The 27,540-nt window shown below is 43.7% G+C and overlaps 2 protein-coding genes across 3 annotated transcripts in view; one reads left to right on the top strand and one right to left on the bottom strand.

Annotated features, from left to right (window-relative positions):
* Positions 1-338: 338 nt before the first annotated feature.
* The window catches only part of LOC124293394, a 124,309-nt gene continuing 97,107 nt past the window's right edge, over positions 339-27,540 (bottom strand). The window contains exons 5-8 of one of the 2 annotated variants that reach the window (XM_046734236.1): positions 10,434-10,573; positions 8,132-8,491; positions 5,111-5,826; positions 339-4,082 (exon numbers count right to left, since the gene is read on the bottom strand). In XM_046734236.1, the coding sequence (XP_046590192.1) occupies positions 3,755-4,082; positions 5,111-5,826; positions 8,132-8,491; positions 10,434-10,573 (1,544 nt within the window). In that variant the 3' untranslated portion in view covers positions 339-3,754. The remainder of the gene's footprint in view (positions 4,083-5,110; positions 5,827-8,131; positions 8,492-10,433; positions 10,574-27,540) is intronic. The other variant, XM_046734237.1, reaches the window with a different exon arrangement.
* Positions 21,496-27,540, top strand: part of LOC124293393 — a 36,314-nt gene continuing 30,269 nt past the window's right edge. The window contains exon 1 of the mRNA XM_046734233.1: positions 21,496-21,508. The gene's annotated coding sequence lies outside the window, so the exon portion shown is untranslated. The remainder of the gene's footprint in view (positions 21,509-27,540) is intronic.

Here is a 27,540-nt window from a genome sequence, read left to right as displayed (position 1 = left end):
AGTGTTACGTTAACAAATTGAACCCTGACGAGAAAATGTCACATAGGTTTTCGTCATCATTTTTCCCGTAGAATCGGTGGGTTCCAACAACTGCAAGTAAATTAAGAAAAAATACGTACGTATATTTTATGTTTCCATTTTGCTATGAACGGAATATAGTTAGTTTCCTGCTACCCGATCCAGCTTTTTCCTGGGCTTCAATGGGTTGATGAAAAATATGAACAAAGTAAATGAAATACGAATACTTCAACAAAAATTTTTAATTTTTTTCAATCACCGGGTACTTTTTTGATGTAAGATCAGGTGAAGTAAAAAAAAAAAAGAAGAAAATTCATGCGTCTTCTAGGGCCATTATTTTTCACAGCTAGAAAGTGAACCGGACCTTTCCCTTGACGGTCTTAGGATATCAGATTTTCAGGCAGGGGCGCAATTTCAGTACTTGCTATAGGAGTTATTTTCATCCGATACGCCACTGAACGCACTTCATTGTTTACTGCCGTTCCATTACTCGCAATCAGCTTGTTTTCATGATTAGCCTTAACAACTGAGATCAGATGGTATATTGTAATTGGATCGACTGTGTGAATTTTTCTATTAATATGATACCAGTATTACGACTTGGCTACTACATCAAACCTGAAGTACGTTTCTTTTCATTCTATGCCGTAATTATACCTATTGGGAAGAAAGTTAGGCCCAGGATACTCGGCAAATAAATATTGCCTTATTAAGTATTCGCAAGCAATGAACGTTATTTTCTGGAACAGTTTATGAATCTCACTGTCAATTTATATTTGATTTCTTCCTCTAGGAATAGTCATTTATTTTTATTTTTTTTATTTCAGTTCGTTTTTCATAATTAACAATAAATTACCAAACACCGTCACGGGTGGACGGTTTCGTGAAATTAAACCTGCGAATATGCTATGTCTAAACGTGTGTTTCAGAAGCCGAACATGTAAATCAATAAAGGTCCATCTTAACTGTTATGGAATGAATATAATCAATATCGCAATTTCTCGGGGGGGGGGGGGTCGATCGAAGCGGAAAGTATATTTATCGAACATGCGCGTGTAATAGTTATTTCGCAAACTTGGATCACGTGTGCAGGTGTCTTCAAACTTGCTTTTTTTTATATATTGAGTTTCTCCAGTCGCGAAACGATGCGTGCACCTTATTGTTAATCATACAATCAGAGTTACAGCTCTCATGCCAGGTTGAGCATCGTCTCCTGCTACGATTATCCCAACTTCAAATAGGTATCATTTGTTTCTACAACGTTTGGTATGGCCGTGGCGGGATACGATGCTCAAACTGTGATGAGTGCTGTAACTCTGGTGGCTTCATTAAGGCGCATGCATCGTTCCGCAGCAAAACAAACTCACTGTGCGTCCAATCAGTTAGGAAGGTTCATCACCTGTGAAATAAGTTTCCTCTAATAAATCAGTCTGTTGAAAAACAGTGAACGATTAAATAAAATCAGTCCAAGTACGTCGGCAGCTGTCTCCGTAATACGGATGTCAACATTTTTCGTAGGGGACAATTTCTTTAGCTGTCATAGGCTGTAAGAAAAAAATCAATTAGTCCAAAATGGTGATAAGATGCTCAAATATATGACAGCAAGTATAACGAGTATATTCCAATGTTTGTGCTCCAATTCCAACAAGCTCAGGGAAATCGTGCTGGGGTTACGAAACTTTCATATCATCATGTGTACTGTCGTAGGCGACGTGCTTCTTCGATTGCTTGCGCAATGAATTTTGCATGGAATTTACTTGTGAACGGGCACTCCAAATTTGATGTAACTTTAACGTCGACTTGTTTCTATTATGACTAACCGACGTGAGTTTTTTTTGTGAATTTTGGTTTCATCTTCACCGAAGTTACGGAAACTCCAACACTTTCACTCGTTAATACGAGATCTACATTGTGGACGAAAGATAGCGCAGGTGATTGTATGCACAATACCTATCATATTTCACGTATGGCAACCCACATTGGTGGCTGGATCGAAACTCTGATGCTAAGATGTATGCAACAGTTTCAGTAAAAAACAACCGACGGTATATTATTAAAAATTGACCGGCAATTTCTCTATAATATTACGCTCTTGGATATGCTTGACGTTTTCATTATTTAGAAAGAAAAAGATAAGTATGAGTTTCGCTCGCGTATATCAATTACATGTAGAACACTGCATGACGTCGACCGAAAATTAAATGATAATCGTACTTTGATGTAAAAGAATCCTTTTATTAAGTAACAATTTTGTTTCACACAATATCTATGTTATCACGTAATTACAGTCGTTAGCATTGACAATCATTCGTTATACTCGGACGTGCCTATGAGACTCGCGGTAAGTGTGCAGATGCATTAAGTAAATAGTGCGCGATCAGATTTTTCTCCTAAAAAAGCCTCAGTTGTAGGAGTGTCGAATTTTACTATGATTACGAATCAGCCGTGAGTTACCAAACGAGTCACGCAATGCAAGATAGTCGATTTTGTCTTCGAACATCGCTCTTACGACAAAGTCCGTTACGGGTGAACCAGAACAATTCCAGGATCACCAAAAGTAGTTGCACACACGCAAAAGTGCATCCAGATTGAAAATGCATTTCCGAAATTGGAAGCGAATTTTTGTACCTGTGGGATGAACGTGATTCTTCTGATCCAAATGTTGTTTCACGCGAAACAGCTTGTTTCGGCTGGAACATATGTCATGTCTCAATTTAACTTGAGTCAAATGGTTGTATTAAAAACAAGATTTCAGCAAGTCTGTAAGTCAAAGTATGATTCCACTTTCGCCGAAACCCCAATAACTGAGAGTTACAGGTTTGCAAGTTATGCTCGGAGTGCTTGCATGTATGTTTGTGCCGGTACAAGTGGTTCACTCTGCCGAAATTGATCTGGTTCCGTTTAAGAGATTGAGATGAATCTGACGGTACGAGACCTGGAATAGATAAGTCCGCGTAGGTACACGCGAGGAACACAACCGCAAACAGTTTGTCGCAGCTCAGTGTCAGTGTCTGTAGGTTGTCATTAATATATATATATATATATATATATATATATATATACATATATAGTACGACATATATATGTGTATATATAACAGATACCTCAGCTTATTACTTACGCACAGTTCGGCTATAGCTATATTTACAATTACATATACATCTATATAACCTTAACTATACAACTTTCCAAAAAAAGAACAATTTTTTTGCTGTCTATACATACATACACACACACATACATACATACATACATACATACATACATACATACATCTACACATAGGTATTAATACGGAAACGGACTAGCCACTATACCCACATCCGATTAAGACGTCCTGTATCTATTAAACCATCCGCCGATCGCAACTGTGAATCGAAGCGCATTTGATGAATAAAGTTTTCGCGTTTTTTCGCGTTTATTCGCGTCTTGGACGCGTCACCTTTGTCCCGGTTGCACTGCAGGCATTCGTCGTCCGCCTAGACCGACGACCGATTGTATCCGACGCCTTCACCGTTATTTTTGTATATTACTACATAGTTATTTATTGATAAAAATCTGTGAGATTGCACAAGCGTCGCTGCCGCCGCTGCTGTTGCTGCTGCAGCTGCTGATGATGATGATGATAATGATGATTCTGGTTCTGGTTTTGATGATGTGGGTGAGGGTGTAGATGAGAATGCTGACTTTGGGACTGGTGATTGTAGAGAGCGTCCTCCGCCTGGGAGGGCTGGTGTCACTCGTGGGACTTTGAACTCGTCGTGTGATAACTGCCGCCAGCGGTAGCGACCAGGGCAAGGGGCAGCGGTGATCCGAGGGACGACGTGCCGTGCCCGTGGCCATGACTCTGACTGTGAGGATGGGGGTGAGTGTGGGAATGGGGATGGGGATGGGGGTGGGGGTGGGGGTGAGCGCCGACATGGGTCGTCGCGTGGGTTGTCAGAGATAGGGGGCTCCCGGACATCGAACCGGCCAACGACGCGAACACAGACGGCGCCGGGGAGGCCATCGTGGGACTGCCCATCGCAGCCGTCGGGGGGTTGATCCGTTTCTCCTTTTGTCGCCTGTAAACGAAACCACTTTGGTAATTACGATGCCACTTACGTTGTGTTATTATGTGTTATATATATATATATATATATATATATATATATATATATATAGGCCGTTATTCCTCACCATCCATAGAGTACTTGGGGGTGCTACAACTATAAGATTTGGTAGCCAAAGAGAAAGAGAAAGAAAAAGTGGGAGAGAGAGGGAGAGCGAGAGATGCCGTGGGTTTGACGCAAGATCAGGTGTCGACTGTCTAACGGATCTTGCGTATCCGATTTTGGTTCTAAAGCGTAATTTATTGAATACTGTCTATAAGTGTGGCTGACGAGGCGGCCAATTTTACTCACAGGTCGTATAAGCGGTTCTCTCTCTCTCTTTCTTTACTTCTGTCCAAAACCACTGGGGTTAAATCCTTGCCCTCCTTTGAATAAAAATTATTTCATTGAACACCCTACCAGCTATTACCTATCACATCCATTATATTTATTCCCATGTATATACGTATGTACTCGTACAAGTATGCTGCCTGTTATGTTTTGCAGATATTTGCCCCTCAGTCTTATATGATGGCTTGCTATACTCTTTATATTATTACAGTAATATCACTATTTCTGCCGTAATCTCATTTGTACTTATGTTCAACTAACTCTGCCTTGCGGAATTCATACTCTCTAAACTTTATTCTTCAGGTATCACCTTATGTGCAGTTACGCCTTGCCTCGTAATTTTTGTATTCACTTGCCTTGGACTGCCTTGGGGGATATTTCCCATGGCTATAATAAACTCTGCTCTGCACTTCTCTACTCTACTCTACTCTCTTTTCTTTTAATCCAGGGTTGGGAGGCCGTTATTCAATAAATGACCGTGTATAAAATTCACGGAACGATTAGACTGTTTCTTTCGTTTCTTCGGATTCCTCGGTAAATTCCTAAACCTCGTAGTTACACTCGCACGGGGGACATGTCAACGGGAAATATCTAAGCGGTGAGTGAAGCCGGAACTGATTTCATCGAATTCGCGAGTGTTTGCAGTTTACCTGTTACAGAACCAGACCCGGACGACTTCCTTCTCCATGGCAAGACTGTCGGCGAGCATGGTGATTTCTTCGGAGGTAGGTTTTGGGTTTTGAAGGAAAGCCTTCTCGAGGGCAACGCGGACGCTGGTCTCGATCGAGGTCCGCTTCTTCCGTCTTCTCCCGATCGCTTCAGGGGTCGTCAGAGGGTTCGAGAGGGAGTTGGGGTTGTTGAGGGAATTGTCCGCGTCTTCTAACCATTTCTGGAGCAACGGTTTCAGCTTGCACATATTTTTGAAGGAAAGGTTCAACGCTTCGAACCTTGAGATCGTCGTCTGGGAAAAGTCGTTCCCGTAAAGTTTTCCCATTGCCAGACCGACGTCACCCTGGGTGAATCCCAGCTTTATTCGACGCTGCTTGAAAGTTTTCGCGAACTGCTCGAGTTCCTCGAGGTCCGTAGTCTCCTCCGGCGACGGCTCCAGTCTCGTCGGTGCTCCTTTAACGGCAGGTGGGGTCCCAGGCGGAGGTGGCGATCTTTGCTGAGTCAAACCCCGCATACTTCCAACACCTCCACCACCACCTACGACTCCGATTCCTCCCCCGCCGCCAGGCCCAGTGCTTACTCCTCCTCCGCTGCTGCCGCCGGCTCCACCGCCACCACCGCTTCCGGCATTCTGTAGAGTTTGCTGCTTTTGTAATGCCTGTAACTGTTGCGCGGCCTGCGCTACTGCCTGCTGAACCTAAAACGTGCAATATCACATTACTTCAGGCGTATACGACGGCCGCAGACTGGCGGAACGTTCAACAGTCAGTCATGCACATTTGTTATTTATTGTAAAACGTATTCAACTTTAAAAATCGAGAGCGTCAACAAGCAAGGAATCCAATCCATCGTACCGCACTTGATTTGGTGAGTACGGATTGAGCCACAAATTGTTGATTAGCGGTACAAAGAACTGTTGGTTGCCCGCCATGTATTGCCATATTTCACTCCCTTGGCACAGAGCCTCGGGCTGAATCTGCATTACCATTCTGATTGACTCGTTCCAAAAACTAAATGTCTCTGAATTAATGTCCGCATACATACGTGTACATTCGTACATTTCACGGGCAAATAAGGTGTGACTTCGATACTGGTGGCATTTAGCACGGACGCTTGTACCAGTAACGCGTTCATTTCTTACCTACTCTTCATCACCTTTGGTGATATGAGAAAAGTATTGGTTTCGGTCGAACCATCACTTTTTATAATTTAAACGAATCTATACGCTTTCGAACCACTGTATTCCGAGCAACAGGTTTTTAGAAAAATGTCAGTCTGGACGCCGGTCTGTCTGTCTGTCCGACAAACTCTCGCGATGATCTCGGAAACGGCTCTGTGGAAAAATTTGAAACTTACAGGATTTTACAACGAAAGGATGAGCGTGAAAAATTGCCAAGTCTCGTTTACAATTTGAACTCCCGGCTATACCGGAAATAAATCTAATTTCAATGTTTTACCGACAAAACTTTTTTTTCGTTTCCCTTATTACTTTGTCTTAAATAAATGATTTTTCCCCTTGGATTGTATATTTATTTAAAAAAATTATTGACGAATTTCTTTGGTTTTCAGGCAGTTTTTTTGCAACCTTTTTTTTTAGTACCTTTCACTTGGCTGCCAAGTTCTATCAGTTTTGGACTATTCACTCGGCCGTTTTCAAGATCATTGTGGAAGTTCGTCGGCCAGTCCGATAGACTCTTCCCTTTTCATGGTGATGAAAAGGGAAACGAAAAAACTGTTTTTCCTGCATGTTTCAACGTTCTACGAAACTATTTATACGATTGCGACCCAGGGCTCCACAATAATTGCCTTGCAGTCAGGCAGTGAACTCGATTTTTCGTAATCTTAGGCTAGTTATAATCATCGGTGATAAACTCGAGGCCCCTCTTCACTGACTAATGGCGATTCAACTCTCGCATATACGGTCTATTGTTCACCGGGAAAGTAACATAATTTTATCAAGATTCATATTCTCGCAACACTTGACACGAGAACAGGTTCATCTCGATAGAAACACCAGTACGGATCCTACCTAACAAATCGGTGCAGGACTCTAATCTCGTTCCTTCGGTACCTGAAAGTTTTCACCTTGGAGGTTTCCCCACTAAACGGCCGGATAACGGATTGACGCGTGCCGCATTATTGTAGACGGCTGACGAGTCACCCTTCAAGGAGTGGTCGCGTGTCCTTTAGACAACAAAATTAAGACGAACACCTCTGTGCATTCTAGACCTTCTAGCTCGGCATAGAATTAATGGCGGTGCGCCCTAACAGAGGTCGCGGCAACCCTTCGTGCAGAGGCCCTTGAAAGGCGAAAGCCGGTGCGAACGTCCAGGGTCGCGTGTTCCGAACGTGTCACGCTTTATATCCCGAAGAACACCGAGCTCGCGAGGGAACCTTTCGTCGATTGGAAAGGGGTGCAAGCCAGGATCAATGGAGTCTCGGAATCTTTTGTCGATTCATTACAATTCGAGGCGTGACATTCGGGGCATCGCCAAAGCAGCCCTAACCTAGGCCCATACCGTGATCATCTCAGTCGATGTGCTCAACAATACGACACGACGCGACGCGGCGAGGCACTTAATAAAGAGCGAGGACGCATCAGCGTGGAAATCGGATCGACGAAGACCAGAGGGGTGTATATACGCGAGAAACATTTCCGTAACTCACTGTACCTGGCACGCGCTCAACTTTCTGCCCTTCGTGTTTCTTTGACACCCGGAAGGGATCGCAAGTGTAACTGTATTGCCGAATATTAAGAACCCTTCGACAACTTTTCGAGTCCCGTGCCGATGTTCAAGTTTCAGCTACGTCGTATGAAAAATGCTGAACGTTATACCTTGAGAGCCCAACGACGAACGTTGTTCAATGAAATCTACTTATGACGAAAAATTTCACGTTACAATAGGCGAGGCTCTCGCTGAACGATGCTCCGGAAAACTCAAGAATGCTGCTTATTCAGTTGAATCGAGTAATCGATCTATTTTCCTCGTGTCGTTGCGTACCTGATTCCTGAGAAAGAACTGCGCCTGTGCCGGAAGTTGGCCAGCAGTTGCCGGATTGGCCTGTTGGAAGAGCGCGAATTGTTGTAGCTGTTGTTGCAGGGTGTGCTGCTGCTGCTGGAGGGTTGAAGCCAGTGCCTGGATCTCCTGCGAGCTAAGCGCCCCGAAAGAATTGTGCATTAACATTTGCTGGCCGACGAGTTGAGCGGCCAGGGCCGCCTGAGAACCCGATCCATGGCTGGTCCCGTTGTTGGCATTGGTACCCGCGTGACTTCCGGTTAGCTGACTGCTGACCCCGGAACTTGGAGACGACGCGCTCCCGCTTGTCCCTCCGCTGCTGTTCCGTTGCGAAACATCCGTAACCTGAAAAATTGTCGGTTTTAGCGCTCGTCGGAAAGAGTTTTACGGGTATGCAGTTGGGTCCAATTCACGCTTACTGACGGGTTCACGAAATTATACGGCGAGAGTCAGAAGCAACTCGATCCAGATGTGATTCAAGAAATTACGATTCGCGTAGTTTGTTGGACATGCATACGACACTTGGAGAAAAAAAATTTGAATCCGTTCTTAATAGTGTTTTTGCGTCCAAATTAGCTCTATTTCTGAAAAGTTATTGTAACGTAGTTATGTTCACACCCGCTATACACCCTTACACTCTGATGTTGATACTTTTGTTTATCCACTATCGCATGTTTGATCATTAACAATTTGTCTGCGCATGTACGGTTGCCGCGTCAATCAGTATTATTGTAAGAACCGTCTCGTTTTTTACTTCAAACTAGAAACACGTGTTGAGATTAAATAGCATTTTCCCTGCCCTATTTATTTTTTCCTGTTGGATCGCTTAATTGTGCTCACGACCCTCATTCATTTGCGTTGTAACTCGAGTCATACAACACTGGTGTCATAAGCATGATTTGACTTTATGTATTACAGCACGAAGGCTTATCCTATTGACTATCATTTTGGAAGTAAGGATTGTTTCAGAATACTGAGACAGCTTGAACATTTCATAAATTCTAGGACGGAACGGGGCTGAAATTATGGTGCTGCTGTTTGCTCCATTATTAAGAAATCGATCGTTCCAGGTAGCTTGAAATTATGTGAATTTCGAAAAATAGAAAAAGCTGGTCGCCCTTGAAAGTTCGTATATCCTGTTCGCATGTAATTGTTACTGGGTAGTTTGTTGGGTTAAAAGCGCTGAATACTGCGCTGTTCTGCAATATTAGCACCATGTAATAGATGAAATTAACTATGATGAAATCATGCCTGTATAAATGTACAATACGGAAGATTCTTGCAGGTTGCATGTTTTCCATTGTATCGTAACTAAATTTTTTCACTACCTCAACTCCATCGGTTGCGAAATAACGCTCGATCACTTATGAGTGTCATACAAATATAGTCGCCTGATTATAGCCAATATGTAACGGTACGTGGTATCACTATTGACAACTTGTAATCGTTTCGTAATCGCTCGTGTACTTCTCATAATATGCCAATATTACGAGCCATGAAATTCCGTCCTTTTAAAAATCTCAGGTACGAAGGTATCCATATGAAATTTCACCCTGACCTTCTTTACTACACGTTCCTGTCTTTTATAGGTTAAACGAAGAAATCATTAGATATGAAATGTATAGATCATCTGGAGGATAGTTTGATTTATCCCGTCAACGACTTTGGTCATACGTACCTATAAGCGGACGTGAGACGTGCTTTGCTCGTCGGTTCTGTTGTATGAAACCATGGGCTGGTTTCGAATGTGAAAAATGTTTTTTTATATTCGCAGAGTATCAGAGTTTCTTCGATTTCTCGCAATAATACAGTTCGCGAGTTCGCTCATATATTTGGCGTGTTTTGCCAACTGTTCATATCGACATTATTACTTTCGGCATTTTTTGGGTATGGCAAGTTGCACGAATTGATAATTCACGGCACAATATTCAAAATTCTGAAACTGCATCACGGATATAATATTGTCCACATCCCGAGTACTCAGACCGGCTATAGGGGAAGCGAAGTTTTTATGAAATTGTGCCGGTTAAATTACAACTTGCGGGAACGGGATCTTTCCGTATACGTAATATAATTATCATAGTCGGGTTTGTTGCAAGAAATTAAAAAAGAAAAAACAAAAATCATATAGTGAATCGTCATTATAATTATTAGGTACAGCCTTGTCATGATTTACGCCTGCTAAATCAGATACGTGCATCGCCCAAGTCCCATGGAACGAAGGGAGAAAAGCGGGGAAAAAACATGAAGTAATGATAAAACTGTTGTAAATACTTGGATGACTCACCAAATTAAGGGCCTCGCGGTCAGAGTCAAGGGAGTCTTGATCAAGGTTGGCAGACTCGTGAACGTCGCGAACATCGCTGTCGATGCTTCGATCGTCCCCGCTTAGATCCGGTCCGTCGACGTCACCGTGAAGATCGGCATCTGCAAACAACGCGTTCAGTGAAATAACTGTGGTCACGAGTTACGGCCTGTCGACGATCGCAGAAAAAGTAGGGGATTGCAATTGAAATTTTCAGTCACGACAGAATACGCGTAACACAATAATCCGTACAATTGTTGTTGTTCTGAGCCCGAAGCTTCCGCCGGAAACGAGTTGGTGTATGTTGCGTTTTGTGCGTAGGCGTACTCGTTGCGCGCAAACGAATATCGGCGAATATCATTCTTGACTTTTCGAGGAAAACCATCCTCCAAACACGAGGCACTTTTCAACAGTTTGTTTCTTTCTCTTTCTCTGGTTTCCCGTACCTTTCGTTTTCTCAAAATCACATTTGGAAGCCGTTTAAGCCCTGGAGAGCAGCGACAAATTGAAAACTGGAAAAAATAAAAACACCACCAAACAACCCCGTTCTTAGGTGACATGAAAATTCACCCCGTCACTTTATTTTCATATTATGTACTCGAATTCGATTGTCCGATAGAGAAAAACGAAACACAGAGAAAACTGTACAAGGATACTGATAAATCGGGCATTTTATTTCCCATCCTATCGTGATCTTTGTTTCCCTCTTACTTCCGTTAAGTAAAAAACGAATCCGATTATTTCACGAAACCAAAGTTGATACGTTATTCGGTAACGATGAAAATTCAGGCGCACTAGGTCAGGCCGTGGGGTTGGAATTTGGAAATCTGGTATCGAGACGGACGACGGTGCAGTTGATCGTGCGGCGTGCGTCAGCCGATTGAGGGCATGACGCAACGCTGCGTATCCCAGCGGATGGTTTGGCCCTAAGGGTTTCCATTTCCCCCCACCAAGTATGAAAAACCTTTCTTCCCCTCCTCAACTGGCGCGGTTGCCGCGTCTTTCTCGGCGGTTGAAGATACGCTCGTCGGTGATTGGACAGGACTCAAAATCATCTCCGGGTTGCCCCATTGGTTGGATAGAGCGGCGAACCCTTTAGATGGCGAAACGCGATTAGGCCTCTTTCACCCCCCTACCCCTCCCCCTCTCCCCATTTCTCGTCTCCTTTCCTCCCAGCCCCAACTCTCCCCCTTCGTTTAGCCTTTAAAAAACTACCCTTCAAACATCGATCATCACCGCGGAATGCCTTCTCTGCGCCCTTATATATGTATACATATTTCGTGCAACGTTGCAAACCGGGTTTACTCTTTGCCTACCGATATACCTATGTCGTACCACTATACATTCAGATGGGTGTTTACCGCTTATGCTACTGTGCGTTTATGTATAATATCATAGTCAACCGCCATCGGTGCCATTCAGGTGTTGGAATGCAGGGTCAAACCGTGCGTATGATATTTGCGTGTGGTCATTAGGAAATTAATGAGGAGGAAGAAAGAAGCTGATTTTCACTTTATGATGAATATCTAGCAATGTGTTATATCGGAACAAAGCGGTTGTACGCATAAGAGGGGTAAAATCGCATGATAAATTGCATAGAGTTGGTTAAGAATTCTCATGTGCCAGCAGAGTCGAGACATTGCAAATGGAGCAAAGATCAATACTTGTACACATGGTTATGCCACAGTCGTGTAATCTAGTAGGTAGGTACAATACCTATCTATGAACTGACAGCAACAGCTAACGTGTCAAAAACTATCAAGATTCGCCGAGAGCGATGGATACGAGAAAGTTTCAAAAAGCTCTTCAACCGAATATTTCATAGTTATCCGAGGCATCCAACTCGTCCGAGCCCTCCGCATTAACCGATATTATCCGCGCATATTCAGATAATACCTAAATACTCGAATAAAACGGACGTCGCGTTTTCACGATTGTACGTCTTTTCAAACAATGTTACGTTTCATAATTGTTTACCGTATTACCCGAGATTTCACCCATCCGAGGTAGCCTCTCCTCATATTAACTCCGATAAACGAGGTTCTATCGTACTGTCGAAGTCCTACGTCACACGGCGAATGTGTGTGCAACGATAGGTATACGTATTTAAATCAAGCGACGTGAAATTTCAGTATAAGTAGATAGCAGACGATCACTTTGCCTCGCGATCAGGGACGAAATGTAATTACAGAAATTAAGGCGAGACAAAGAAAGGAATACTTCGGTGCGGTATACTCTGGTGGAAAGATGAAGGAATGACTTGTAACTAGGATATTCACACGTGCGTACATCGTCGAAAAGCAAGTATGCTATGCGTTGTGTCCGCGGCCTATCCCCACAAAACGTTGACAGGTAAAAATTATACGGGCGAGTTTGCTAGATCTTCTCAGGACGAGGGTGTAAGAGCGAACCTGCAGGGCCGTTACGGCGGCGCAGCAGCGGCAGCGACGGTTTTGGGGCAACATCCGTGTATATTCGTGAAAGATTTTTTTCTTCGCTTTTTTCCCTTCTCCCTTTTCCGCTTTCCTACCTGGCAGATTCCCCCGAAAAATCGTAAAAAAAAAAAGAAACCGCCGCTGTGCTACGTGGCCAGGCTGCACAGGTATGTTTCCCAAAAGTGCATTAACTAGTCGAGCTAGGTATGGGACGATAGCTTGAGCCCTGCCGGCAGAATGGCCATGGTAGGGTGGCTAAGGTGGATAGTTCGGGTGGGTTGACAGAAGGGCCGGTTACGTACGATTTTCGAGGTTCTGCCTATAACATGATTCTACAGGAGGAACATCAAAAGCAGAAGTAGGGAGCAGGTATAACGCGAAATTTGCATCACAAGCGCTGCACCTTTTTAGAATTACGGTAACGTACGCTTTTTCGTCCTGTCTGCCTTCCCTCCTTTCATTCCCCAAATTTTTTTCTATACTTTTTTCATTTTCCTCACAGATTTCGTGAGAAACGGGTGAGAACCCACTAGCTCTCTCTCTCTCTCTTTCTATTTCAGATATTTAAAAAAAATTCGTCATCTTCACTTTCACATTCAATCACGGACCTTTTTTCACAGTCGCACACTTTTCCGCAACCATTCGTTTAGGATAGAATCGCAAGAATTTCTGCATGGATCCTATCGGATGAAAGATTTTCTTCTAGCCCAGAATTTATACCCTTCGTAGAAATTTTCATAGTACTTACGTAATGCGCGCGTCCGTGGGAGAAAATCAGAATGAATTACAAATGTGTTGGCAGACCTTCAGATACATTTCAACGCATGGGCGTCAGTGTGAACGTTGAATAGATATTTTTCTTTCTACCAGGTGTAACGATGAAGATATGATGAGGTAGAAAAACCGTTGGAAACGGCTTTATTCTTCGTCGTGTCTCGCTCTACTCCGAGCCTCGACTTGTATAGATTTGCGGCAAGTCGCAGACGGACATTTTTGAGAGAAATCCGCGATCTAACGGCCGCGGTCGATAGGTGATGGAACAGGCATATGGCTCAAGTCCGCTTACCGACAGTCGCAAATGTTGCGGGGAAATGTGTTTCGGTTTCTTGCATCACGATTCTGAATTGATTATCAGGGAGTTTCGTAATGACTTCTCATCAGGTAGCCAACATCATAGTTTTGTCAGAAGTGGTAACAATCAGACACTGGAGACTCTTAATTCCTTCACACATGCCATGCACGCATGCCTTGTATACATACTCATGAATATCACGAAAACTTTGATCTGCCTCGCATAATTATCTGCGGTAGGATATTCCACGGGACGTATTTGTTTTTTCTTTTTACTTTTCATCGGCTTTGGTGATATAAAAAGAAGAATATTAGTTTCTGTCGAAAATCACTTTTTCTAATTTAAACGAATCTTAACGTTTTCGTACCTCTAGAATTCGAATAACAGGTTTTTATAAAAATGTCGATATGTGTGTCGGTCTCTCGGTTTATCCGACGAATTCCCGCAATGATCCCGGAAACGGCTTGATGACAAAATCTAAAGCTTACGTAATTTTTCATCGAAATGATGGGCTTGAAAAATTGCCACATTCAGTTCAATTTTAACTTCCAGTTCTACCTGAAATAAATCGACTTTCAATCCTATTACCAACAAACGTATAATTTTTTCCCCTCATTAGTTTTTCTAAATAAACGATTAGGTTTTTTTACAATTTATGGGTGTATGTAATAATAATGACAATTTTTTTGTTTTCTAGACAAAAAAAATTGTAATTAAAAAAAAAAAAAAAACTTTTTCATTTGGCTGCCAAGTCCTATCAGTACCTGATTATTCACCCGACCGTTTGCAAAATCATCACGGAAGTTTGTTGAACGGACCGACAGAGTCTTTCCTTTACATGTTGATGAAAAGTATTGCGAAGAAACTCTTCTTCCGACTAGTTTCACTTCTCATCGTCGCAGCTGGGCCGGCAGACTTAAATTCAGCAGCTTCACTCGTCTAAGACTGCAGTTTTGAGGCGGCAAAGTGAGAGAACGGTGACGCAGTAAATTACAAAAAATTGTCAAATGGCCGATAGATATCCCCTGCAGCTAGTTAAGCGAACGCTGCGCTTAACTGGATCGTGGATCACCATCGACGATGGTCTTGCCTTCGTGCTTCATCCCCCCCCCCCCCCCCCCCCCCCGTGTGATTATTAATGTATTTCTCAACGTTTCCCCGCCTTCGGTGCGAGAAACCAATTCACGGCACGAGGCTGCAAAGCTGCTGGAACGAGGCAGAGACGCGCGGCGGCAACAGGCAGATGCAGTAGGCACACTGGTTGGCCATTGTGTCGAAGAACTACACACTGGCGCAAACACCTAACCGCCACCTCCGCACCAACAACATTGACACCTACGTGGCCACCCTATACTGGGTACCTGTGTGTAATACGTGTGCGTAGAATATGTATACGTCTGTTCGTTGGTATACAGTTTAATAGGTTCACCCTTGAAACAGGCGTTCGATCCGTATAACGGTACATGCAGGAGCTATTTCGATCTACATTTCGATCGTTTCCTAGATCGACCACCAAGCCCTGCGTTCCATACAGGTTTCTGGGATTTCGTGAATTTTCCTAACGGTCATATTTGAGGAATTTTATTAGACATGTCAGAGAGAAATTTCGATGGACGCGAGTTTCCCAATGCTTAGTGTCTTTTTCAAGTAGAATTGGATTTACCGTCAAAACGATCTCACCTGTTGTCAGTCTTTATTCAGCATACGAGTTTTCACCAATTGGTTACGTTAATCCAACAGTGCAATGTCGATCGCTGGCACGCAGTACGAAAATGTACAAGCCGGGTTTTCCTCAACCTGAAAAACAGGGTCAGGAAGTGCAATATGTATCGGTGACAACAAGCGACAAGGAAGCGATTACCGTTAAGAAAAAGGAGGAAAAGCAAGTAAGTGAATCAAAATGATGGAAGTCTCGGCATCGTTGGGGTGATGTAACATACGAGGTACCATTTTTAGCCCCTGCCCAAAAATAACGGAACATTCGTTTATAATGTATCTTCATATAAGGGGTGGCGAAGGGGTGCAGATGAACTGGATGAAAACCGGAAAGAGAGAAAAAGAAGTAGGAAAAGGGAGGCTTTTATGCCTGCGAGGGGATAGCTGAGAGAGGGAGAGAGAGAGAGAGAGAGAGAGAGAGAGAGAGATACGGGAGTTAACGGCAAGGGGGGTCTTGGTCGCGTGCCGGTTTGGCGGCAAACTAAGGCCCGCTGCTTGATTCACCTTTCCCACAGCCGCCGCGGGCACGCGTTCAGGAGTTCCTGTCAAGGTTCCGGATATTTACGTATGTATTTCCTGCGACTTGGAAAAAGGCATCCCGGATGTACTGTCCAGAAAGCTTGTGCATCTAGACCACGACTGGCCACAAATTAAAAAAGACCCTGTCGAATTATTACAAAAGAAGAGGCTGATGGTGAAATTTGATGCATAAACTTGGAAGATTGTCGCATTCGAAACTAATTCTATCGCAGCGGTATACGGTTCTACAATTTTTGCACTAACGAAATATAAGGTGCTTCAAACTTTCGTAAGCATCCACCTGTATAGTACAGTTCGTAACCTGCACTGACATATTTTTGAATTCTTGAGGATCAGTCGATCACAATTTCAAAATTGTCTAAATACATTTTGTTCTCTATAAGAATACTCAACCAATGCAGGATAGCGAGTGTTTATTGCGAACTGACCCAGCGGGATGCACGGGAGAACGTAATTCTCGGCTGGATTTTTCACAATCGATTATCACTCCATTTCGCAACCGTTGCTGTCTCTCCGCTGATTATTACTGGCAAGCGCCCTTGATGAAGTTGGACAACGAGTGAAGGATAAATCAATGAAATAAAATGATGGTGGCAGCCGCAGCGAAGGCGGGGGTGTTTTGTCGGCGCTTTATCCAGTTGTCACAATCTCAGCAGTAAATTTCCGATAAGGAAATGGGGCTATGCATATAAAACAAGGCGTATGTGTATAGGTATAGGTGGGTAAATGCATGTGTATATTGGCACCATCCATCGCGGAGCCCCGAAACTCCATTTGGCAGTGGCATACATCGGGTCAATTTAGAATTTGCACCCTTGGCTGGCCGCAGGGTTGGCAGTGATGTATGGTGAGCGCGGCGGCCAAGAATACTGACCGCTTCTGCGTGCAGAGCGCCGCTTCTCCTTTCCATCTACAGGTCTTTTCCAAACCGTGTACCGGGAAGCGATCATTCCTGAATCGAAGCTTCGAATAAGGAATGCCGTCAGCTTCTTGCATCGGTCGTGCACGTAGTTTCGCAGGGGCCACGGCTGGAGAAGGGGATATCTAACCACCCCAAGACGCGACCTATTTGAATATGAGAAATTTGAAATTCGGCCAACGTAGCGGCGGACAGTGATTGCCACGTTTGGTAAGCCGGTCACGCCGCTTTCTCGCGTCATACCCGTCAAAAACCTGCATCCTCGTGCCTAGAGCGGTTCTCCCACCACCCCTCCGAAAAACTAGCAGCAGAATTCCTTCTATGGTGCTTTTTCTGTGCCGGCCTTTTTTTTTTTTATTTTGTCCATCACTATGCACGAAGGTGGATGTTTTAATTAGATCTGTCTTTCCCGTAGAGTAAACTGTAAACTGTATGTATTTTAATATGTATTTTCACATGCTGGCTTCGTCACCAACAGGTGGAAATATTACGTTACGTACTCTACGACGAGGTCTCTGTTAATAATCCATGTAAGTCAAAGTCGGATCACATTATTATCGATGCCGATAGACGAAGACAAGTTTTCAGTTACAATCAGTGGATGTGTACCTACACCTACCGAAACATTTCATCATCCACCCTGCATAACACAGCCACTCGATCTGTTCTTTACAAGCACATGCAGCGTACCCGTAATCTGATCGGAAAGGAGTCGGTAAGGTCGAAAGAACGTCGACTGTCCCGATTTGAAATGCAGTGAGTTGGATAGAAGTTGGCATCCGCTTAGCCATCGTTCGCGGTCAGAGGCGAGTGCATAGACAAGATAGGAGGAGGTATCGGTCAACTGCGTGAAAAGAGATGAGATTCGCGAAGGACGTTGCACAGCTGAGAGCTTTTTGATCAATGGTTAATGTCGCTTCCGACGAATGAGCGAACAACGAACATGCGCCGAGCATCGTCATGACCTTACAATCGCCTGTTTTTGATATAACCATAGAAATGAAATATAATAAATTATATACATATTAATAATATATATATATATATATATATATATATATACACACACATATACATATATATATCGAGTCCCTGCAGTGCTTTCCATTTCCCGCGTGTGTGTGTGTGTGTGTGCGTGTGTCTGTGTATATATAAAAATAACAAATGGCAATATATATATTTGCCATTTGTTATTTTTATATATACACAGGCACGCACACACACACACACACTCGGGAAATGGAAAGCACTGCAGGGATTCGATAAGCCGAGGGCATTTCACACTCGAGTTGAGATTCTATCGCACATCGCGAAGGAGGCGTCGGCGCCGTCACCGTCGCGTTATTTAACCGTCTGAGTTCGCAACCCCTGGATCACACCACGCTACACCTATACCATGATACAAGAGCCTGGGCTTGGACTGCAGGGTGCTCGTCGTCCCGTAAAAACCTCTTTCTCTCCTGGTATTATATGCGTGTATGTATGTATAATACCTATGTACGTATAACTAGGCGTATGTTAGTACACGGACGAAAACGTTAGGAGGAATGCATCACTGGACTAACTGTAGTTGTACGAGCCATTGATAGACGAAGTGGCAGAGGAGGATCGCGACACACGTTGTAACGATGTTAAACACATCTGGTATATGCATACACGCTTGTGGTGCGCGTATCCGGTTGGGCGTACAACGTTCGTCCAATAATCTATAGAGGAATGTAGATACTTTTCATTGGTCGGAATTTTTACTCATACTTGAAATTAAGAGAGCTTTAATTTTGATTTTACTCATACCGCGTATGTTGAACATTATTTAAGTCGGTTCTCTGAGACGCTGCACCCCTTAAAATTGGCGATCACTGTGAATAACGTGAGACATGGATATCTTTACGAAGTCATATCACTATATGTTAAAATCGTACATATCAACGCAAATGAATAGTGCTAATTCATAATGTTAAACGCCTCTTGTAAAATTTGGGGATCGTGTACGTCAGAGAGCTGCACAAAGGGCGTTCCAAAACATCGTAACTTGCGCGCCATGACTACCGCCGTTTGAAATTTTCGAGGAGAGTATAAGACCTCCGGATCATGGATTTTGCTAAAGCATCTGGGTGTGTTTTTTTTTTTTTTGGCTCGAAATATGAAACTTCTAATGTCCGTCCGTTGGGCCTTCCGTTGCTCAGTTTACAAAAGATCATGATGTCGAAAATTTTAAACTTTGCTATGGCGCTGGAATAATAATATACATATACGTTTACACTTGAATGTATAAGAATATGTCATCGAAACCGGAATAGAGGATAATGAAATTTAATATTTAAGGCAAAACTACCCCACAGGTTTTTTTCTATCATGGCATTTCGTTCATCAAACAGTTGATTTAATCAGTGTTAAACGAGGTCGAGAGAAGCCTAATGGGTGAAAATACATATCAGCTCTATACTTTCAGCCAAAGAAACAGTCCCAAAAGTTTCAGCTGAGTCCGCGATTCGGAGATCTGACACTCTTTTCATTAGTACGCTGTAAGGCATTATAAGTTGAAAGAAAAAAAAAAACGATTTGCAACGCTTCATAATTCCAAAATAATTATTTTATCTCACGGTTGCTTGGCATGCGAAGTCGTCACCGTTAGTCATTAGCGTCTTTGATGAAATTTACACACAGAATTCTTCATGTAAAAACGAAAATGTCAAGCCCAGATTGAGGAAGGGCGTGCATTTAGTTCACGGGATACGGCCGAGTTAAGAAAGACAAGAAAAAAAAATTTGATTCAAGAGGTGCAAAAAAAGTTAGCGGGTCAAAAAAAATATTCTGCGGCGTAGGAATTTTACGGCCTGAGCTCAAATTTTAGAACAAGATTTCGACTTGGTATTGTCATTTTGTTTATTTTTTGTTTTTATACCAGTATTCGGTATTTTAAATTACTTTTCCCGTATCTCAGAAAGTAAATGCAAGCCTATCTTTACCCTGGGCTCACAATTTTTATTGTTTTGCAGTGTTGCACGGGTCTTATCAAAATTTATTATGGCTAAAAGTGATTTCCCTAATCAAGCGATTACTGGAAGAGTCATTTTTTTCTTTATAACTAAAACTTTGCAAATCATGTTTTTTCGCTACATCCCATAACGTACTAAGAGGAGGATAAAATTAAGAATAGCGAGGTTCATGGCCAGCTCAAAATGATTCTGAATTCCCTATGTCTGGAATCTACTTTCAATATGTAACAGAGGGATACAGACATACGATTCTCCGAATCATCTAAAAATTTCGTTCCAAGAGTCATTGGAACAAAAATTACGAAATTTCACCCGACACTTACCGGGTGTTTTCGGTGAAAGGTCGCAACGCGAACGATGTGTCGCCGGCAGATGGGCAACCGAGGTCATATCTTAGGTACACCCGAGTGTCCCCGATTCTGACCCTTGTAAGTTTGGGTAGTCATAAATTAAGTTGGCATCGGTAGCGTCCAATTAATTACATTGGAAGAGTCAACGGCGCGACTAGCCGAAGCGGCGTTTTAGCGAAACTTAACTCGCGACTTTGGAACCGGCCTCACGCCACACGAGTTGTAAAGATTAACCCCAACGTCGTTTCAAAATTCAATAAATAACGTTATTACCGTGAAGTGAATGGGTAGACGCTACTGATGACGATGTATGATGAAACTTCGGTTGCTTATCCGCTGCCGACACATCGTTCGAGTCCGGGACCCTTCACCGAAAACTCCCGTAATGAATATTTGAGCGCCAGACGCATAGGTTCTTAATTGCTTTTGCAATTTTTACTTGGCCATCTCTTTGAGCTTCGGCACCCTTCAAGGCAATATTTCGCAGTATAACGAGTTCGAGAAGCCATATCGAGACGAGTTTGTTACCGAAATATTGTTCACCTGTCGATTTCATTGGAAAGGAAGATCCTGTGTCTCGCTCGTTGCTAATCGCAATGCTAAGATTAATGATGCATCACTATGCAATTGAAGGCCAAAAGTACAGGTTTTCAGCTCAGAACCGAATTTATAGATTCCTTGATAAGGCTGTGAGAAATTTGATTTGTGTTGGCACAGTTTGCGGATGCAGAGTGCAGCTGTTTCGATAGAGAGAAATGTCCGCCTAAAAAAAGTATGAGTCTCCTGTGGCACGTTTTGTTTCATTCGTTATTTTTCAACATGAGCCATGTATGTTGAATTGACAAAAATGCTTCCACTGATATTTTTATACGCTCAAGAACTATCCAAATTAATACGACTTACCTTCCGGCACTGAATAAACATTGAAAGCATTCTGTATTACGATGTTTCAGTGTTTCAACATTTTCGAATAGGGAATTCACAAGAATGCAAGCTGATTTGTCTTGAAATATGTTCAGAACGTGTGTTATTTTTCTAACTCCAAAAATAACAATTACACTTTTGTCGTTCGTCCGGCAAATTTTTTCATTTGATCCATACGTTACATTATGTACTCGAATTTTATTTCATCTGCGGATTCTTCTCAGGAGCGGCGAGCCGATGCGCCGTGTAAATGTATATTTAGGTGGGTAAACATGACTAAGTATTATGTACAACTGAAGGCAATTCGTTCTATTAGGCGAGAACCGTTGACGCTGAGTTTCCCCGAATGGCTTTACGCTTCTGCCGAAAGACCAGATCCACGTCTACCATTAGGACAGCTGCCGGCGGGACCCGTTCGTTTCTCACGTGTAATTGTTATCTTGCAAAACAAGGCTTCGTCTAGACGGGAATAATTGTGGCAAAAGAAGAACCTGACGGTCGTGGACACGGAAATTGTAAGCCCACGGAAACGTGATATACGTATAACATAGGTACAAAATTTCTAGAAAAACTTTTAGAAAGGTAGGGTATACCGTGGGTGGTTTTCATCCGATCGAATCGGCACCTGCGCGCCGATGGTTATCCGACCTGTCGACGATCTCTGTGACTTCAGCCGTTTTTCCACAACTTCATTATTGACATTTACAGTTCCAGGCGACCGGGCTTGCATCCCACGTGAATCAATTATCAAGGGTCATCTCGTACTGCAAATTTTTTTCGGGCTATCGAATAAGTATTCGGACACCTTCGCGACCCGGTTTCTCTCGAGTAGGTACGTTTCACGTTCAACCAACAGGGGCTTTACTTCTTGAATATTGAAGGTTACCTAAATTGAAATCATCCTAAGCCTTACAGTCTGTAGTCTGCTGCAGAAATATGAAAATCCGTACGTTTTCGTGCAACTCTACCGAAAACTAGAACCAGGTTTAGGAAATCTGGTCACTCATTCAAGTTGTACTTGTCTGTTCATAAGTTCTTTCGTTTCTCACAGGCGAGTTGCGTTATTCAGGAGGCAATTGCAACGCGACTTGATCTGCACCTTCCCCATTAATTTGGGAGAAGTCGTAGTAATATACTTGATTAGTTCAGGGTGCGCAGGAAATAATTTCTGCGTGAAAACCGCGACATACCGGCGATGGATCCAGAATCGGAGAGTCGCAGTCGGCAGGTTCAGACAATATTCGATTTTATTTGAAATGTTATTGCAGGTTCGAGTGGCTCAAGAGATGTTTCGATTAGAAGTTGTCGGAATCGGATCCGTAGATACCGGCATTTCGCAGCGATCAAAATACTTGGATATCGGTAGCCGGAAGTTGGTGATTCTTGAACGCGCACGGACTGTACGAAATCGCAGAGGTATGCCAGGAATTTCGTCAAGTTCCTATACGGTCTCGATTCCAGTTTACTCGGCTTTTCGTGCGTTTAGCGATTCGAATCAATTAACACCCCGTTATCCGTGGTCGCACGTGCCACCCGGATGCGGACGTCGATGGAGGGGCGGTCCTCATCGAGGGACATCTGCAGCCCCTCAACAATTCTGCAGTATAGGAGTGTGTTTGAGTTCACCATTTGTCGAATGCATACGCGTGTAACGTATACGTACCTGGCCTCAGTCTGCAACAGGCTGATGACTAATCATACCCCCGTCGGTTTTGTAAAGTATAACACTGCATGCATCGTCTTATACGCCAATTTTACCCAGAAAAATTCAACTCTACTCCCATTGCTCATTTTCTCAACTCCGCCTCTCATCATCATTGCTCTTGTTCGCAATCGTCTCTCTTTCGTGTTCTTCGACATTGCGTCTTACTGTCTTACGCTCCTTCGGAGTCTGTAAACTAGCTCGTGGATTTCAGGGGCTGCTCCTAGAAGTAGTCGACCGACACGTGTAAGTCTTTTGTGTGGTGAATTTCGGCCGCTGCTCGAACACGCAATACCTGTGGACTCAGGGAATACCTGTATGCAGTAGGGATGAAACGGTAAAGTTTCCTTTTCTCAATCAGTCCTCCCTATACGCTGAGAAGTTGTATTCTGAAATCCCGAAAGGCCACCGATAAGAATTTTTATTTTACGGGATCGAGTCTTGACGCAGTTTCTACGTGAACGTCAAACTTTCACAGTCAAAAGTAATTTGAGGTGTTATAGTACTAACAATACGTATAACTCTTGGGTCATGCGTTATGTTCATTATGCAATGTAAAATACATATAGGTATGCATAATGTGATGTATAGGAAACATATACGAACTGAAAATTGCATTTGATAATAAACGTCGTACAGTATAATAAATCTAGATAAATGCGAACTCGGCTGCTCTCGGGTGAAGTACCTCGGATTATAGATTACAGAAAATCAGGTTACACGTAGAGCCAGAAAAAACACAACCAATTTCTGACTACCCACAACCGTATGATTCCATTCGAAGACTGTGAATTACAGAAATCCGGAATCAAATTTTTCAGCATACAGGGAAAACGACGATCTTGAAATGGAAATTTTCTTCACCCCGCTCCACTATGTGAGTAACAAAGGGGTGCAATCAAACCGTACAAGTATATCAAGAGAAGGACTGTGCACCAACTTTATCCGTGGTTCACCTACAAGTATGAATAATATGCCGAATGCAACCGTCTCCTCGGCACGCGATAAAGTATTAACATATACCTACCGGATTATAGCGCGGATTCGGCGTTATACGTATACCTATACTAGGTGGACGAGAAAACGTGTCGCGTGTGCGTGTATCCCCTTAAAATGTGTCCGCGGCGTGGGCATAGGTACGAGCTGGTAGGCGTGCGCGCGTGACGATCGAGAGTCGAGGGTCGAGAGTCGATAAAAATCCTCGAGTCCTCTGAAAGCCTCCAGCCTACCGTAACCACTTCGCTCGCGGGGTCCGAGTGGCTTCGTCCCCGAATACGAAATTTGAATTCTCACTGAACTGCGAACGAGCGAAGAAGGACGTGGCGCGGTGTCCCTACCAGGAGCGAGTCGATCGCACAGTCAGGAAGCGATCCGGGCCATTCAGAGCGGCGTTTAGGCACCGCGGGCGATGCCGAACGATTCGCTCACGTATGTATTTGAATAAGAAAGTCGGTGCCCGCTTAGTTCACCGGCGTCAAGACGCCGCGTCGGGTGCACGTCGCATAGCTTGTCGATGCGAGAGGCGCGCGAGTCGCAGGGAATCGGGCTGAGGATGGAACAAGCGCTGTGGTATGCGTGCCCATCGCGTCCGGCGGAGTTTGCATTCGTATGAAATTCGCGACCGCGACCTACGCTCGGGTTCGCCCAACGCCCTCGCAGCTTCGCCCCTAGGATTATTACGAGGCGTTACAGCTAAATATTTTACTCGCTCGTCTTCGCATTAGTCACGATGACGTAACAATGCCTGCGTACCGGCTGCACGAATTTTATAACGTACGGGTGACTCTGTTCTACCATCTGACTTTTGCGAGGGAAAAGTACTATGGCCGGTTTCGAATTTGAAAATATAAAACTCGCTACTCCGCGTGAGATCACGGTGAAGCCATTCATGAAACCGTGCTCGGGAGATGCGCCCCACATTCTTGATCATCGTGTGGCGGCAGTCCGATAAATTTGTGGTGGTTCAACTTGCCAATAACTGCGCCATTGCAGGTAGTTGGCAAATGCTAATAATGGTAAGATGAAATGATAATTACTACCACAGACGACCCTGTAACAGTGGAGAGCAATATCTATCTGCGGGTCATAATGGGGAAATTAGTTATGCCGAGAGCGTGTCGAACACCTGCTCATCGGATATGGTTTCACCGTGCGCATCGCCCTCCATCGGACCCGATACACCGACCCGCAACAACGGATGGACGGTATTGTATGACGTATAATAATTCTATGCATATAGATGCGGTGGAAAACCTCCACCGCTCAAATCTTGGATATTCAAACCAAATCATATAATCACCAATGGTCCGTATTTTTACTCTGCATATGTCAATGACGATTATTAACGAGGCACAGCTGTGCCACAATATTGTCGGGTGGATTTCGAAGTGAAGATGTTCATTCTCGCATGATCATCGGTATATTTCGAGATTTTAATAAGAGTTCTGTTCTCGATTTTCCCATCGTTCGTATTCACACCGGGTCTTCATCGAGACCCGACTTCCTCTACGAACTACGTCTCCACAGAGACGTTTCTCTAGTCACGTTGCATTTACTTTATGCAGGGTAAAAAGCTGTTGCAGAAAATTCTAATATCATTTCCAATTGAATAGCCTATTTGTAATAGTTCACGATAATATCCCAGCAATCAAATTGTACGCGCATAATGCAGATGAATTTCTTTGTCCATTTTTTGAATCCTTCACCGATTTACTATTGTTTCGTTACAGAGCTCGTATCAACCGTTAGAGGGATGCACTCGAACGGAAATGTGCGGTAAAAAGTTTTCTGTACTGGGAAAAGCTTCGAAGAAAGATGGGCACCGCGGCGTAACAAGGAGTAAGTACCGAATATTGAGCCGAGTCTAATGAGAAGTCTTAGATATATTTGTTCGCAGATCGCAAGTGTGTATCTCGAAAATCGATACGGTGATACAATACGCCGCGACTGTGCCGGACCGATTATCCGCGTTAAAGCTGGTATATCGTGTCCCAATGTTGGAAATGTATATTTGGCAAATTGAAGTGAAAATACGCAAGTGGGGCGCGAGCAAAAAGAGTTTTCGTCTGGCGATGGCGTTATACAAAGGTGGTGGCAATATGCACCAGCGATCGGAACTGTGTCAAATTACAGAGTCCCGTGATATTAATGACTCCTAATGACGAGGGATGGGGACTCGGTCCCTTCGTGTCCGTACCTCTTCCACCTCGGATATTTCTGTTCTTCGCGGAGTACATGCCATGGTCACTCAGCGACGCGGTGTTGCACGGACAACAAATCCCAGAGTGGAGCAGCAAGGTTCGGACAAGGGAGTATAATATCGGAGACTCGGAAGATCACCCCGGGATCGGTCAGCCGCGACGAGCGAGAACCACGGCGCCGGGGGGCGGGAGGGGGAGACGAGGGGCCGAGCCCCGGCTTCAGGGAATACGCATTAAAATGAAATTACTAATTGAAGAACGCTAATAGCAATAAAACAAACGACCGCTGAATGCTATAAAGTAAAATACAGGTTCGCCATCCTCTCCTCCCCCTTCCTCCTTCGCTGCATTCTCCTTCCCTTGTCACTCGGTCATTTCAACCTTGTTGTTCGGTTTGGTCTTGCCACGAGCCTGAGGAAATTGACGCGGCAACGGATGAACGCCAAACGATAATAAATGTTGAAAAAGAATTAGATTTCTTTCGGGAGAATGTATGCAACACGTTGTGTAAATTTGTATACAGTTATTCGTCACTCCAAATTACTCGGCGAATCAATTTTACAATTTCATCGTCCCGTTCAAATGGGAAATCAAGCTCATCCAGTATATACCGCGGGAGGGCACGAACGTAACAACACTGCTAACCTGGCTGATCCGTCTCCGTGACGGAGTGCCTGATTCAATAAAGAGAAAACAATAGAGAAGAATATTTCCAAGCCTAGGCTTGGCTAGCCTAGGATGACCCATACAGTTGACGAGTATTCAATGTTGGCCCCCTTCCAATTTTCCATCCCATAACTGGAGAACCGAGCTCGTAAAACGAATCACTAGTCTCGGCAGCATTCATGCGGCGGAGTGCCTTGCGCCAACAATTTGTCATTCGATCTGCAGTCCTTCGCGAGTGTTTCTAGCCGTTTAAGATCTGGACTTCACGTTTTCAGCTTAATCCCGGCTACTCCGTATGCAAAGCTTGTAATTTAGTCGGTAAATTTCTTCAAACTCGAATGACTACCTACGTGTAATTTTCTAAAATATATGAGTGTATACGTAAGCAGCGATATGACGGTGCCCGAGAAACGCGGGGGGGGGGGGGGGGGGGGGGACAAGAATGCTCTATGGTCGCGAAAATGATCTCTTTCATGCAATTAGTTATACACAGATCTTTAAGAACAATAGTCTCCTGCCTTCACGATGATTATTGCAGTTGCGGTTGTCGTCGTTGTTTCTCTTCT

This window comes from Neodiprion lecontei, chromosome 3 (assembly GCF_021901455.1).
Source record: "Neodiprion lecontei isolate iyNeoLeco1 chromosome 3, iyNeoLeco1.1, whole genome shotgun sequence".
Lineage (NCBI taxonomy): Eukaryota > Metazoa > Arthropoda > Insecta > Hymenoptera > Diprionidae > Neodiprion > Neodiprion lecontei.
Note: the sequence above shows the minus strand (reverse complement) of the source record. Positions and strands in the feature narration are given on the sequence as shown.